At 38.4% G+C, this 17,028-nt stretch overlaps 1 protein-coding gene across 2 annotated transcripts in view; it reads left to right on the forward strand.

Moving 5' to 3' along the window:
* The window catches only part of LOC150083784 (PIH1 domain-containing protein 1-like), a 187,708-nt gene that overhangs the window by 75,603 nt on the left and 95,077 nt on the right, over window positions 1-17,028 (forward strand). Inside the window, exon 4 of one of the 2 annotated variants that reach the window (XM_090374877.1) lies at window positions 14,311-14,454. In XM_090374877.1, coding sequence (XP_090231003.1) covers window positions 14,311-14,454 — 144 coding nt within the window. The remainder of the gene's footprint in view (window positions 1-14,310; window positions 14,455-17,028) is intronic. The other variant, XM_090374878.1, reaches the window with a different exon arrangement.

Here is a 17,028-nt window from a genome sequence, read left to right on the forward strand (position 1 = left end):
GATTACTGTTTCAAAACTTCTGATTTCGTTTACTCAGATCGTGTCAGTGAAATTTTTCTTGTAGGAACGGAATCCTTTATTCCACACTCCACTTTAAAATCTCGTCCTTTAACTAAACTTTGGTTTTCCAATAAATGTGCTAAGGCTGTTCAAGAGAAGAACGTTGCATATTGTAATTGACTTGTTTCCAATTATTCAGTTTCATTTTCTGCCTACACCAAAGCTCGCAACAATTGTAAAGCAGTTATTAATCAGCCCAAACTAGATTTTAAACAGGCTAAGAGTAGAAAACATGCTTCTTGCCCTAATGGTAGCCGAGCATTCTGGTCTTTTACCAAAGCTATTGGCCGTACCTTTTGCCCATCTGTGCTCCCATCTCTGTGAAAACGAGATGGTTCTATTGTGACTTCAGCCAAGGATAATGCTGACCTGCTAGCATCCCATATTTCTTCAAACTCATCTATTAATGATCTTGGTAAAACACCTCTCACCATTCCCAACGTGCTCCATTCAGTGCCTCCTATAGTCTTCCATCAAAAGTATGTCAGAAGGATTTTGACGAAACTTGATGCTAAGAAAGCTCCAGGTTCTGATGGTATTTCTCGACTTTTTCTCAAAACCTGTGGTCCTGAAGTTTCTCGAGTTCTTTACCGCCTTTTTTCACGTTCTTATTTCAAAGTTGTTTTTCTGTGTGCTTGCTCATATCCAGCAAGATCCTAAAAAGGGTGACAACCCCATCCAAACAATTAGCATCCCATTGCAGTTACTTCTACTTTTTCGAAAGTAATGGAGAAATTAATTAACCGCCAACTATGGATTCCGTCAGTGTCGACCCACTGGTGATATTCTGGCTTATGTTACCCATTTATGGACAAATTCAATAGAAAAGTTCGGTGAAACACAAGCTGTTGCTCTTGACATCTCAAAGGCTTTCGATCGTGTTTGGCATAAAGGTATCCTAAACAAGCTTCCATCTTATGGTTTACCAACTGTTTTTTTGTAATTGGTTATCCAGTTTTCTCTCTGATTGCTCACTGAGGGTGATGGTAGATGGCTCTCTGTCTTCTAACTATTCCACTAATGCTGGTGTCCCCCAAGGTTCAGTTCTTTTCCTCTTGTATATTAATGACTTTCTTCCATTGACTGGAAATCCTATCCATAGTTTTCTCAATGATAGCATTCCACTTTTCATTTTGAGAAACCTTGCCCTGCTCAGTCAGCTTCATCTTCTGGAATATCCGCTACTAATTCCTTAAATGTTGATCTGCAGATAATTCTCCAGCGGGGCAAAGACAGCTTAGTTGATTTCAATCCTTCTAAAACTCAGTCTTGTCTTTATCTCACAAAAAGGTTCTTCTGCTCCTATGCTTATCTTTGGTGACACTCCAATTTCTAGGCAAAATGATATATCTCTTTTGGTGATTACCTTGACTTTTAACCTCTCTTGGCACAAGCACATTACAAATATTACTTCCTCTGCATCTAAAAAACTTGGTTTTCTCTTTGGTACTCGGCGTTAATTTTCTTCTAAAGAGCTGCTTGTTCTGTATAAATTGTAAATCTGCCCTACCATGGAATATTGTTCCCACATCTGGGGTGGTGCCCTCAAAGCCTCGCTCAAGCTTCTCGATTCCATTCAGAAGAGGGCAGTTAGGTTAATTAATGACTCGTCTCTAACAGAATCTCTCCACTCGCTGTCTCTGCTGTGTGTACTGTGTCTGCTGCATGCCTTTTCTACAGATACTTCCATGGGCACTGTTCTTCTGAATTGGCTTCTATAATTCCCGCTCTCTCTTTCAAAACAGTCCGAACATGTGCCGCCACCAGCAAACATCCATTTACTGTCCAATTTCAAAATTAGAGAACCAGCTTTTCATCTTCCTCGTTTACTCATTTAACTAGGCCAGATGGGTGTTTCTGGAACAACTGTTTTCTACATCACCATGTTCGGGAGGCAACTAGAGGGAGTAATACTCTTGATTTTGATTATCAATAGTGATTCTTCATGCATTAAGAATCTGCAGTAAAATGAATCACCAGGTGGCAGTGATCACAGTGTGCTGAAGTGGGATTTACTCAAAGATGTAACTACCATTAGGGGTAAAGGGAAGGGAAGGGTTATTGCTTTCGTCAAGACGACCACAATGGACTCAGACTGTATTTAAATTCTATACAGTGGGACAAACTGATGATGTTACCAAGAGCGAATTCAAAATGGGAAGCATTCAAAGAACTTATCTTGGACGCTACTAGGCTTTACATACCAACTAAGAAATATTACTCAAGGTTTAGGCCTAAATGGATGTCAGATGAACTAATGAGACGTATGGCAGAGAAGAAAAATGCATGGGATACATACAAATTAACATGTGACACAGAAGCCTATGATAGAAACAAGTTGATCTGTAACCAGGTTACAAAGAAGGTTAGGCAGGCAAAGGCAGATTACGAGAAATCTTTGGCAAGGGATGCAAAGAAATACAGCAAAGAGTTCTTTACTTATGTAAACTCTAGAAGGAAGGGATGAATCAAATTGGTCCACTTGATATCGACAGGTCAACTGTTGATGATCCTGCTCAGGTAGCTAACAAACTAATGAATATTTTGCATCGACATTCACACATGAGGAGTTATTTAGCGAGGGGAATGCCAGAGGTGTATTCAACTCTGGCAGTAAGCTAGAGAATCTTGTAATAACTGAGAGTAAAGTGGAGGAGAAATTGTTGCAGATAAAACTCAGGGGAGGTACCCACAGACTGGAGATGTGCAAATGTGACCCCCCAATTCACAAAGGAGGATCAAAAGGCTGACACAAGTAATTAATAGACCCTGTGGAGTTTAACTTCTTTTCCAGGAAAAATTTAATGAAGGCACTAGTTAAAGAAGCACTGCAGGATCATTTAGAACAAGACTTCAGCTATAGCTCGGACACAGCATGGTTTTGTTAAGGGGAAGTCTTGCCTGACCAGTTTTGATTGGATACTATGATGCAGTCAATAAAGGAACTGGATGCAGGGAAATAACTTTTGATATTATATACTTGGATTCTTAGAAAGGCTTTTTGATACTGTTTGCACATGGAAGACTGCTGCACAAATTGGAGGCAGTGTGTGGCATTGGAGGCAAATTGCTGCTGTGGGATAAAGGGGTTAGTTGAGGGGGAGAAGGACAGATTGGTAATCAATGGACACTGCTCGTCGTGGACCTAAGGTTATTAGTGGAGTCCCTCAGGGGCTCAGTGTTGGGTCCAATTATTGTATTCTGTATTCATAAATGATATTGATGAGGGTATATCAAGTTTAATGTCGAAGTTTGCAGATGATGCAGAGGTAGGTAGGGTTTGTCAAGGACACTACTGACACTATGCTGCCTGCAACAGGATCTGGAAAAGGTTGAGCAGATGGGCTGAGAGGTAGCAAAATGAAGTTTAACATTGACAAATGTAAAGTACTACACATGGGAAACAACAAACCTCAGAGCAACGTATCAACTCTATGGTACTACACTGACAGTGGTAGAGAATGAAAGGGGACCTGGGGGTGGTTGTTGCAGGCAGATATGAAGTTCTCTGAGCAGTGCAGACGGGCTTGCAAGAGTAGCTCATGGTGTTATTTGTCAATGATATATAGGAATTTTTCTAGCAGGGATAAGGAGGTGATTATTCCCTTGTATAAGGCAATGGTCAGGCCACACCTAGAGTACTGTATACAGGGTCTGGAGGCCCTCATTTCAAGAAGGATGTAGAGCTGCTGCAACGAGTACAGAGAAGGGCAACAAGATTAGTGAATGGTACAAAGGGGTTGCTCTCACGAAGAAAGGCTTAAGTTTTTCAAATTACAGTGTCTGGAGATTAGGCACCAGTGAGGTGATCTGATAGAGGTGTATAAAGCCTTGAATGGTTTGAGCATGCTCAATGCTGATGGGATTCTTCCTCTCGCTCAGAATAATCACCAGAGAGGGCAGAAATTCCAAATTGAGGAAAGACAGATGTAGGATAGACGGGCGGAAATTTTTCTTTAGCCAGCGGGTGGTTGGTAGGCGGAACAGACTTCCATCCCTTGTGGTGGAGGGTTGATAGCCCTAAATAAGTTTTAAGGCTCAGCTGGACAGGTATTTTTGAACGAAACAGAGGGGTGAAGTGGAAGTGGTTTTTTTTTTTTTTTTTTTTTTTTTGGCTGATGCTTGCATAAGCTTGCTTTCTTGCATCAAATGCCTCTACTAATGCTAATGCCTTAGCCAAACCCCTTAGCCACAGCATGGTTTTGTTAAAGGAGAAGTCTTGTCTCACCAATTTGAATTGGATATTATGATGCAGTCACAAAAGAACTGGATTGCAGGGAATAACTTTGATATTATATACTTGGATCTTAGAAAGACTTTTTGATACTGTTTGCACATGGAAGACTGCTGCACAAATTGGGAGCAGTGTGGGCATTGGAGGCAAAAATTCCTGCTATGGATAAAGGGGTGGTTGAGGGGGAGAAGACAGAGAGTGGTAATCAATGGGACACTGCTCATAGTGGACTAATGTTATTAGTGGAGTCCCCTCAGAGTTCAGTGTTTGGGTTCATTATTGTTTTTCTGTATTTATAAATGATATTGATGATGGGTATATACAAGCTTAATTGTCCAAGTTTGCAGACGATACGAAGGTTGGCAGGGTTTGTCAAGCACACTATTTTACAGTATGCTGCTGAAACAGGATCTGGAAAGGTTGAGCAGATGGGCTAGAGGGTGGCAAATGAAGTTTTAACATTGACAAAATGTAAAAGTACTACATATGGGAAAACTGCAAACCCCAGAGCAACGTATCAACTCTGTGGTACTACACTGGTAGAGAATGAAAGGGACCTGGGGGTGGTTGTGCAGGCAGATATGAAAGTTTCTCTGAGCAGTGCAAATATGAAGTTCTCTGAGCAGTTGCAGATATGAAGTTCTCTGAGCAGTGCAGACGGGCTGCAAGAGTAAGCTCATGGTGTATTATCAATGATATATAGGAATTTTTTCTAGCAGGGATAAGGAGGTGATTATTCCCTTGTATATGGGCTATGGTGAGGGCCACACCTAGAGCCTCATTTCAAGAAGGATGTAGAGTTGCTGGAACGAGTACATAAAAGGGGAAACAAGATTAGTGAATGGAACAAAGGGGTGCTCTTACGAAGGCAAGGCTTACGTTTTTTCAAATTACAGTGTCTGGAGACTAGGGCACCAGCTAGGTGATCTGATAGAGGTTGTATAAAGCCTTGAATGGTTTTAGCATGCTCCAAACCAATCACCTGAGAGGGCATAAATTCAAAATTGAAGAAAGACAGATGTAGTATAGACGTGCGGAAATTTGCCCTTTAGCCAGTGGGGTGGTTTGGTTGGTTGGTGAACAGACTTCCCAATCCCTTGAGGCGTTTCCGTAGCCAAGTGGGAAGGAGCAGCAGTGGCGTAGCACACACTTTCTGATTAGACCAGGGTTCGAGCCCCATCACCCCAAAATACGGAGGATGCAGAAAGGTCAGAGAATAAACCACCGCATATCCCGGAGCAATATGGCCCTTAGTTGCTAGTTGCTCCTAAAAACCAAATAACAAAATAACAAACCATCCCTTGTCATGGAAGTTGATAGCTTAAATAAGTTTAAGGCCTCAGCTGGACAGTTATTCGAACGAATAGAGGGGGGAAGTGGAAGTGGGTTTTTTTTTTTGTGTTTTGGCTGAAGCTGCATAAGCTTGCTTTCTTGCATCAAATGCCTCTACTAATGCTAACTTTCCTTCGTACGTATTTCCTGAAAATTACAGTCTACAGGAGTTCAAGTGTAATGTCAACAAATATCTTCTTTCGTCTTGTCAACCTCCAGCCCAAGCACGGTACTAAGTACTATAAGTTCTAATACTTCTCGTGTTTGGGGTTTTCATAAAAAAAAATATATATATATATATATTTTTTTTTTTTGTTGGTTGGTGCAGCATAAGCCATAAGATTCCTTGCATCATGTGACCATTACTAATAGTAATTATGCCTCTATTCTTTGTTAGTTTCTTAATATTAGTAACAAACTGACAAGATTTTGTGCTTTTGTGATTTAGACAAATTTGTATTCAAATAGGTACTGGTAGCTTAGGTAAAATTTGTATTCAAATTTTATCTAAATAATTCCAAAACCTACATGTGTAAGCAAAATGGGCAGCAGATAAGGCTGTACGTATATTATAAAAAAAAGAAAAAAAAACTTAAAGTAATCTCTTTAATGGTGAAATTAGAACTGTTAAAGCAATTTAAAAAGAACTATTAAAATAACTATTAGCATTAGCATTAGTAGAGGCATATGATGCAAGAAAGCAAGCCTATACAGCATCAGCCAGAAAAAAAAAAAAAAAAACTTCCACTTCACCCCTCCGTTCATTTGAAATACCTGTCCAGCTGAGCCTTAAATTTGTTTAGGCTATCAACTTCTGGAACAAGGGATGGTAGTCTCACCAACCAACTACCCGCTGGCTAAAGGCAAATTTTCAGACATCTGTGCTACATCTGTCTTTCCTCAATTTGAATTTATGCCCTCTCAGGTGATTATTCTGAGCAAGCAGCAGAATCCCATCAGCATTGAGCATGCTCAAACCATTCAAAGCTTTATACACATATATCAGATCTCCTCGTCGGTGCTTAGTCTCCAGACACTGTAACTTGAATAACTTAAGCCTCTCTTCGTAAGAGCAACCCTTTGTTCCATTCACTAACCTTGTTGCCCTTCTCTGTACTCGTTCCAGCAGCTCTATATCCTTCTTGAAATGAGGCCTCCAGTCATGTATACAGTACTTGAGTTGTGGCCTGACCATTGCCTTATACAAGCGGAATAATCGCCTCCTTATCCCTGCTAGAAAAATTTCTGTATATCATTGAGAAGACACCATGAGCTACTCTTGCAGCCCGTCTGCACTGCTCAGAGAACTTCATATCTGCCTGCACAATTACCCCCAGGTCCTTTTAATTCTCTACCACTGTCAGTGTAGTATCACAGAGTTCATATTTTGCTCTAGGGTTGCTGTTTCTCATATAGTATTTTACATTTGTCAATGTTAAACTTCATTTGCTACCTCTCAGCGCATCTGCTCAACCTTTCCAGATCCTGTTGCAGAAGCATAGCGTCAGTAGTGTCCATAACAACCCTATCAACCTTTGTATCGTCTGCAAACTTGGACATTAAGCTTGATATACCATCATCAATATCATTTATAAATACAGAAAACAATAATGGACCCAACACTGAACTCTGAGGGACTCCACTAATAACATCAGTCCACGATGAGCAGTATCCATTGATTACCGCTCTCTGTCTCTCCCACTCAACCATCTCTGTATCCATGGCAACAATTTGCCTCCAATGCCATACTGCTCCAGTTTGTGCAGCAGTCTTCCATCTGCAACAGTATCAAAGGACTTTCTAAGATCCAAATATATGATATCAAAATTATTCTTTGCATCCAGTTCCTTTGTGAGTACATCATAGTATCCAATCAAATTGGTCAGACAGGACTTCCCCCTTAACAAATCCATGCTGTGTCCGAGCTATAACTGAAATCTCGTCTACATAAACCTGCAATTCTTCTTTAACCTTCTTTAACCCTCCATTAATATCCCTGGAATAGAACTTAAACTAACAGGTCTGTAATTACTTGTGTCAGCCTTTGATCCTCCTTTGTGAATTGGGGACACATTTGCACATCTCCACTCTATGGGTACCTCCCATGAGTCCAAGGAAGCTCTCATAATTATGGCTAAGGGTTTGCTTACTTCCTTTGCTGCCTCCTTTAATATAACTGGATAGATCCCATCCACCCCAGGTGCCTTTCTTGTGTTTATCTTCAACAATTTCTCCTCCACTTTACTCTCAGTTATTACAAGATTGTCTAGCTTACTGCCATAGTTGAATACACCTCTGGCATTCCCCTCGCTGAATAACTCTTCATGTGCGAATGTCTATGCAAAATATTCATTTAGTTTGTTAGCTACCTGAGCAGGATCATCAACAGTTGATCCATCGATATCAAGTGGACCAATCTGATTCATCCCCTTCCTGCTAGAGTTTACATTAGAAAAGAACTCTTTGCTGTTTTTCTTTGCATCCCTTGCCAAAGATTTCTCGTAATCTGCCTTCGTCTGCCTAACCTTCTTTGTAACTTGGTTACTGATCAACTTATATCTATCATAGGCTTCTGGGTCATGTGTCAATTTATATGTATCCCAAGCATTTTTCTTCTCTGCCATATGTCTCATTAGTTCATCTGACATCCATTTAGGCCTAAACCTTGAACAATATTTCTTAGTTGGTATGCAAAGCCTACTAGCTTCCAAGATAAGTTCTTTGAATGCTTAACATTTTGAATTTGCTTTTGGTAACATCATTAGTTGGTCACTCTGTATAGAATTTAAATACTGTCTCAGACCATCGTAGTCGCCTTTACGAAAGCAATAACCTTTCCCTTTACCGCTGATGGTAATTTCCTCTTTGATTAAATCTCACTTCAGCACACTGTGATCACTGCCACCTAGTGGTTCCTCTATCTGCAGATTCTTAATGCATGAAGAATCACTACTGATAATCAAATCAAGAGTATTACTCCCTCTAGTTGCCTCCCGAACATGCTGATGTGGAAAACAATCATCCAAAAAATCCACAAAAGCCTTGCTAGCGTGTGAGTGACCAACCCACAAATTCCAGTCAATATCTGGGAAATTAAAATCTGCCATAATAAGACTCTCTGATTTACTGGCCCACTCTATTTCCCTGTACAGTTTCTTATTATACTCATCAGAGTCATTAGGCCTATAGCACACGCACACTCCTACTCTTAATTTTGATCTCCCAGTGCTTATGTCACACCAAACTGACTCGACACTGCACTGTCCAGCGAAGTTGACTGGCTTCACTTCCTTGGATTTTATGTGTTTCTTAACTAATAACATAACCTCTCCTCCCTTCCTATCCTGTCTATCCTTCTTGTAGACGTTGTACTCCCCAAATTGCAGTTCTGCATTCCTTATATCTGTGTGACACCACGTCTCTGATATCCCAACAATATCCGCCTTTGATGCTTTGATCAATACCCGAAATTCATCAATTTATTTACCAAACTTCTAGCATTGGTGTACACTCAAGTATACATGCACCTGTTCTTTTTCTTAGCTACCCTAACACAATTGTGTTTACTTGTAATGCAATAACTCCCAGCAGTCTCTGAAATATCCTGCATCTTGTTTTCCAGGCTTCTGCTCATTCGAATAGAAGCAGTGCAAGAATCACTTTCACCTCTGCCAGTGGCTACTGTTAATCTATTAGTCCTTGTATCCTCCCAAGCTAGCAGTTTTCCGAACCACCTAACACTGCCTCGATAGCATCAGCAAATATTCTTGCACCCTTTCTATTTAAGTGTATCCCATCCCTGTAGAAGCAGTCCCTTCTGTTAACAAATACAGACCAGGCTGAAAAAAATTCTACCCCTTGAGCCTTGCACAATCTTTCCAGGGCCGAATTGATCGACAAGGCTCTCATCACATACTCCCTTCTATTGTGTCTGTGCAGAATTGCAGACACTTTCAAATTCAACCCTAATTCACGGCTTTTTTTCAACTGTGACCTGTACTTGTTAAGAAATTCAGCCGGTCTCCTCCTCTTAATATCATTTGTGCCAACATGTAGAACTATATTACCTTTTGTGCCCTTACGTGCACCCACAAGAGTGAAATGTTTTATATGCAAGGTTCATCTCACATCTGGTTGGTATGGGTTGGCATACCCAGGGTCCTGAGCTGGATATCATCATTCTTCTCTTTCTTGGTGATTCCCTTCTCTTTCTCTCTCTCTCTCTCTCAGGGTAACTTGGGAATTTTTTTTGCCTGGTGCATCATAAACCTCAGGCTTCTTTGCACCATATGACTAATAATAATAATAAGTAGTTCCCTTCAAGAGTTCCCACTGTGTTCTTGTGGCACATTCTGAAACTGATAAGATTTGCTTCTTCAAAGAATCTGGAAGCACTCAGCACCATGCATCGGATATAAAACCTATTCTTGAATTGTAGTAAGGCTTCTTCATGTTTGTAACTAATGGGGCTTTAATCACTAATGGCTTTGTTGGCATAATCTGGATTAAAAAATCTATTTGGTTACTTTTTCTAAGTCACATTTCAACTAAGCAAGCAAAGGTTAATTTCTCATGTTTGCAATACTCCTAACGTTTTGAATGAAGATCGAAAGAATGTGCAAAATTCCATTTTGAGATTTATATTCTGTTGATTGCTACTTCTCTTCACCTCTGTTAGGAAATTCAAAAATTCTCTAAATTATGTTACTTTAGAATCCTGAAATTAGCGATCAAGGAAATGAATAGTTTTGAGATCTAGGGCTGATGTGATGTAAAGGAAGGATGCTTTATTTTCATTTTTACGACATAACTTTTTACTTGACTTACAGTTCATAAATGTATTATTGAAAGCATTTAGTGGGGGGTATACTTGCATCTGATTTCGCGAGGATATTTTTGTTCTTTGACTGCTTGGTGGAGATTAATTGTAGTTTCCATGAATGAATGAATTTTTGCATCCACTGATGAATGAATCCATCAGTGGATGTAAATTTCTTCCGTGTTCCTAAAGCTTCATGGTTTGTAGTTGTCTTCATTATTTATGAATTTCATTATAATTGTAGGCTACCATGTTCATGACTAAAAGGGGAATCACAGTTGACAGCTCTTGCAGTGGGGGGTTTTCTGGCGCATAAGCTGCTTTGGCTATAATGCAGCTCTTGCAGTAGGTGTCGCTGAAAGTGGGAGAGGCTTCCCAAGAGTTAGGGGGGTTTCTTAAGTTTTTTGGAGATATTAATGTGGGTTTTCGTCCCTTTTGCTTGTCTCTCAGCCCTCCAAGATTGGCATAAGAGGGAACTTGCTAAGATAATGACAAATGCTAGGCTGAAACACTCCTTCATTATTCACTTGACTGAAGTGTGCAGTGGGTGGGGGCAGGGGAATTGTATGCTGTTTTTGTTTGGGTGAATCAGACCTGCTCGTATGGGAGAGATTCTCATATACACATGGGTATATTAAATATGCAAAGGCAGATTACGAGAAATCCTTGGCAAAAGATGCTAAGAAAAACAGCAAGGATTTCTTTACTTATATAAACTCTAAAAGGAAGGGGATGAATCTGATTGGTCCATTTGATATCGATGGTTCTACTGTTGATGATCCTGCTCAGATAGCAAACAAACTGAATGAATATTTTGCATCTACATTCACACATGAGGAATTATTAAGGTTTGAAAATGGCAGAAGGTTATCAAATTGTAGCAGGATACTTAATGATTTTGTAATAGCTGAGAGCAAAGTGGAGGAGAAATTGTTGAAGTTAAACATAAGAAAAGCACCTGGGGTGGATGGGATCTATCCAGTTATATTAAAGGAGACGGCAAAGCAACAAAGCAAACCCTTAGCCATAATTATGAGAGCATCATTGGACTCAGGGGAGGTTCCCACGGACTGGAGATGTGCAAATGTATCCCCAATTCACAAAGGGGGATTGAAGGGTGACACAAGTAATTACATACCAGTTAGTTTAACTTCTGTTCCAGGTAAAATAATGGAGTCACTGTTTATAGATGCATTGCAGGATCATCTAGACAAGATTGCAGCAATAATTCAGACACAGCATGGGTGTTTGTTAAGGGAAAGTCTTGTCTGACAAATTTGATAGGATATTATGATGTGGTTACAAAGGAACTGGATGCAAAAAATAATTTTGATATCATATATTTGGATTTCAGGAAAACTTTTGACACTGTTGCGCATGGAAGACTATTGTACAAACTGGAGCAGAATGGTATTAAGGGTAAGTTGCTAAAATGAATAAAAGGATGGTTAAGTGGGAGAAGACAGAGGGTGGTAATCAGTGGGTGCTGCTCTTCGTGGACTAATGTTATTAGTGGAGTCCCACAGGGTTCGGTGTTGGGTCCACTGTTGTTTTGTATATTTATCAATGATATTGATGAAGGTATATCAGGCTTAATGTCGAAGTTTGCAGATGATACAAAGGTTGGCAGGGTTGTTAATGACAGTAATGGCAGTGTGATACTGCAACAGGATCTAGATAATTTGGGCAGATGGGCTAAGAAGTGGCAACTGAAGTTTAACCTTGACAAATGCAAAGTACTGCATATGGGTAGAAGTAACCCCAGAGAAACGTACCAACTGTGTGGTACTACACTTAAGGTGGTATAAAATGAAAAAGACCTGGGAGTAATTGTTCAGTCATATGAAGTTTTCTGAGCAATGCGGAGAGGCTGCCAGGGCAGGTCATGGGGTTTTGTCAATGATATATAGGAATTTTGCTAGCAGGGAAAAGGAGGTGATTATCCCTCTGTATAAGGCAATGGTCAGGCCATGCCTTGAGTACTGCGTACTGGTCTGGAGGCCTCATTTTAGGAAGGATGTAGATTTACTTGAGCGTGTACAGAGAAGGGCAACAAGATTGATGAGGGGAATGAAGGGATCCACTTACCAAGAAAGGCTTAAGTTCTGCAAATTGCAGTGTCTGGAGACTAGGGACCTGTGCGGTGATCTGATTGAGGTGTATAAGGCCTTGAATGGGTTGAGCACGCTGAATTCTGATGGGATCCTTCCGCTTGTTCAGATTACGAACATAAGGAGGCATAAATTCAAATTAAGAAAAGACAGATGTAAAATAGATGTGCGGAAACTCACCTTTAGCCAGCGGGTGGTTAATTGCTGGAACAAACTTCCATCTGTCGTTGTGGAAGTTGATAGGTTGAATAAATTTAAGGAGGAACTGGACAGGCATTTGGAGGGAATGGTGTGATTTTTTTTTTTTTTTTTTGGCTGATGCTGCATAAGCTCATACACTTGCTTTCTTGCATCACATGCCACTACTACTACTACATTATAGGGGGGGCATAGATGTACATCACTTAGACAGAGCGATCCATGATCTCACAATCCAAATAGCGCTAGACCAGATGGGTGTTTGCAGGTGTTCTACTATTGTTTCTGCAAAAACAATTATAGAACACTTGCTATTTTTTTGGCAGCTGTTGAAGATCTATTTTCAAGGGAGAGGGGGAAATTACTGGCTGCATTTTTTTTTTTTTTTTTTTTTTTTTTGAACACCTGCAAAAACTTTCTAAAAATAAATTGAGGAATGCCTTCAATAGATGGGTAGTTGCAATGCTCATCAGCTATTGATAACCATTACTTTTGGCATGCTCAATAGAAACTTTAGGATCTGTTGGATTAAAACTTGCACCTAACACAGCTTCTGTGTTATTGTATCTTTCTTTTTCCCATCTTAGGGCAGCACAGGAAACTAAGGGGGGAAGGCAAGTTAGCAGATGGTTGTCTCAGTCTTAAGTGCATACACTTGTATCAGAACACAAGGCACAACTTCAGATATATCAAAACTGAGAGGTAACTTACTGTCGAAGTGAATATGTACCACATATTCACTTGGCTGAGGTCTGTAATGAATTGGGGATTGCTGCTTGTTTTGGGTTTAGTTTGTGCTCTTGAAAACAAATTATCCATAAATAGCAGTAGAGCAAATATCTGAATTGTAACAGCATGCTGAGAGATGTGTCATCACTGGTGAGAGGTTTGTTCGCCTTCCAATTACCATCCATATAGGATATTGCTAGTTCTTGCTTTACCTTACTGAGATGCATTCAATATTGTTGTTATTATGAGGACTGCTCTGAAATAATGTAAAGCTTCAGCAGGGCTTAGCATTAGTAGAGGCATATGATCTTCTGCTTAAGTACTGTCATGACCTTCTACTTAAGGGGAGCCTTGTATATGCTTAACATTTTCTTTACAGTTTGCTGTGTAATGCAAAAAATATTATAGTTTAATCTTTTAAAAGAAAGGGCAGAAATATTGATTTAATATAGATTTTTGTTGTTACAACCACTACACATCAAGATGTAAGAGATGGCTATTACTTATGTCGCAAGTATATGATATCAGTATGATTTTTAAGGCAAAAAAATAGTAGTAGTAAACTTATGTGCTGGAATGTATTGTAATTTAGAGTATTCAATCAAAAAACCATATTAACTATAAATATAATAAAAAAATTAAGTATATATACATATAAATCAAAAGATATAAAAATATTAACTAATTAAACATATTAATTCAGTAAGATTCTGTGAGTTCCTGATCAGAAGCAATGCAAAATTGAAATTGTATATAGCACAGTTTAATTTATGTAGACTATATATTGCATATTGATTTATTATCTTCCAACACTTTTCTTTTAATAGGAGGTCATCCTTGCACTGCCTATGATGTTATTATTAATAGTGATTACATGAAGATTATTGAAAAAAACGAATTATTCAAAAATTTCTTTATCACAGTCAGCTTTCAAGGAATTGAAGAAAAATATAAGATTCAGTTAGATAGAGGTATGTATCATATAAGTACCACATATTTAACTCTCCTTAATATGCAACATTATTGAATTGAGTGCCTATCTTAAAATCACACATTTCATTACATTCAATTACAGTTGTCGTGACATGTATTATTCTAATTATTTTTGCTACCTTTTTTATTTTTCTTTTATTGATAAAATTTTTCTACTTCTGTATATATGAAAGACATATCCATTATAGCTTATCTTTTTCTCATTTGCAAGATGAAAATCAGTGAGGAAACGTGGGAGAGAAAAAATCCACAAAGTATATGATTTGTAGATTCTATTCACAATAAATATATTCTAAAAATCCTTGGTTCTGAAGTATTTTAAGTTCAAGTAGTTAGATGAGACCACAAATGTTGAGTCAATAAGAAATTTAAATGTATCTGCTTCATCCCTTATAACGTTTTAAGCTGAATTCTTTTTCAATCACACACACACTGGAAATCTGTATCCATTAAATTATGCAGTTATAATTATAGTGCTTTTGAGCATACTACTCCTAAATAGTGCTATAAGTGAGAAAGCATTAGTAGGACTCCTTTTAGGAGACTGATTTTTAAAGTCGTCAATATTTTGGTAGATAACATTGTTTTTTTCTTTACAGGTTTTTTCCAAAAAAAGTTAAAGACCTGTACACTCATGTACTGTGCTTGCTTTTTTGTCACCGTCAACCATTTTTTGCATGCTATTAAAAAGATTCAACATTTTTAAATGTTGAATCTTTTTTATTAATTAAGCTAAACATTTTATTAATTTTTATATTTTATTAATTAAGCTAAACATTTTATTAATTTTTAGATTTTATTAATTAAGCTAAACATTTTATTAATTTTTAGATTTTATTAATTAAGCTAAACATTTTGAGTATTAAATATTATTACTAAGTTAATACATTTATTAAAATGTATTAATTTTATGATAACAGCACCATTATTAATGAAACTGAATGGTGCCATATTGAGTACCACTCCAAGATACTGATTGCTGCTACCAGCAAGTAAAATAGATAAACAGTTTGAATTTAAAACAAAAAAAAAAAAAAAAAAAGTATGCAAATTCAAAGATTAGTGGCTACGCACTGAGTTCTATAGAGCAGCCTTTCTACCTTAAAAATAAATGAACAACATGCACAGAAACAATTTCTACAAAGTAGACTGCACCATGAATGATTCTTAGAATTTACTCTCTATAACTTTCCCAATGCCAAATATCAAGGGGAAAAAAAGGATTATATCCAGATTTATTCCTTTTTGGGATCCATATAAAAAATTTAATAATAATATAGGCAGGTTAGCTATAGACATTAAAAAAATGCACAATACTTCACAGGATTAACCATGTGGCCAAAAGTAAAGAGAATTAAAATTTGTAAAATGCTGTAAACTTTATAATGATAGTTTACTATATGTAAATGAAAGTATGTATTAGATATTTTAGAATAACTCAAGAAGGAAAGCCAAAATGACAGCAGAGTTTCAGCATTTGTTTTGATGGCCCTGAGAATGTTTTAGGCCAAATTTTGATTTCATGGCCCCTTCTCTCCTTTGTGTCACAAAGGAACATTGCTGTAAATTTGAGATAGCAACTCTGATCCTTTTCCAATTTCAAGGCTTCATTAGAATAGTCTTATGAACTTCTTGAGCCATATTTGATATTGATATAAACTGACGATTTATCCTGTGTACCTATTTGAATTAAAAAGTACATAAATCCCACCTCAGTTTCTCATCACATGAACATCATGTGGAAAAATTTTGGGAAACATTTTTGTGTGCATTATAGGAATTTTTAACATATAAAACTGACACCTGCCTAAAATGTAAAACAATTTTGCGTAGTATTCCCATATTTTCAGCATACGAGACAGTAGTGTAGGAACGCCTTGGCATTGGGGCAGGTGCCAAGGGCGCCGGTATCAGAAGGGTGCCACTGACAGCTCACATCAGTTTCGTGCCAAGTTATTTCGACACCCAAGGCTAGCTCGGGTGTCGAAATAGCTGATGAAATGGTGCACCTAAATGATGTCCCATCAGGATGAGAACAGGTGTGCAAAAATTAATTTTTGCCAAATGGCATGTTTTCAGAGTGTGATTCAAGCCTGCATGCATCCTTAAATCTGAGTACACACTGCATAGCAGCATCGATCATCTATTTGTCATCAGAATGAAACTTTGATGGGATCAATCAGGCGATCACTTCATCAGCACATGCTTGAATGCATCTTCTTCTTCTTCAGGTTCCGTATTCAATTTGAATGTTGTAGACCAACATTTTTCAGGCAATTCTGTCTCTTGCTTTGTGAAATAGTTCTTGTGTCGTAAGACCCCCCCCCCCCGTCCATTCTTTGATGCTATCAAGGCACTTTTTTTCTTTGTCTTCCTTTTGCTCTTTTGTCTTTAATCTTCCATTGCAGGATTAGTCTCTGCAGGTCATATTGTGGGCCTCTTATAATATGCCTGAAGTAGGCAGTCTTTCTCTTTGCAATTGTAGCTAGTAGTGCCCCTGTGGTTCTTGCCCTCTTAAGGATCCGCTCATTGGTGACGCGATCTGCCCACGG

This window comes from Mastigoproctus giganteus, chromosome 6 (assembly GCF_048544385.1).
Source record: "Mastigoproctus giganteus isolate SK-2022 chromosome 6, ASM4854438v1, whole genome shotgun sequence".
NCBI classification, from domain to species: Eukaryota; Metazoa; Arthropoda; class Arachnida; order Uropygi; family Thelyphonidae; genus Mastigoproctus; species Mastigoproctus giganteus.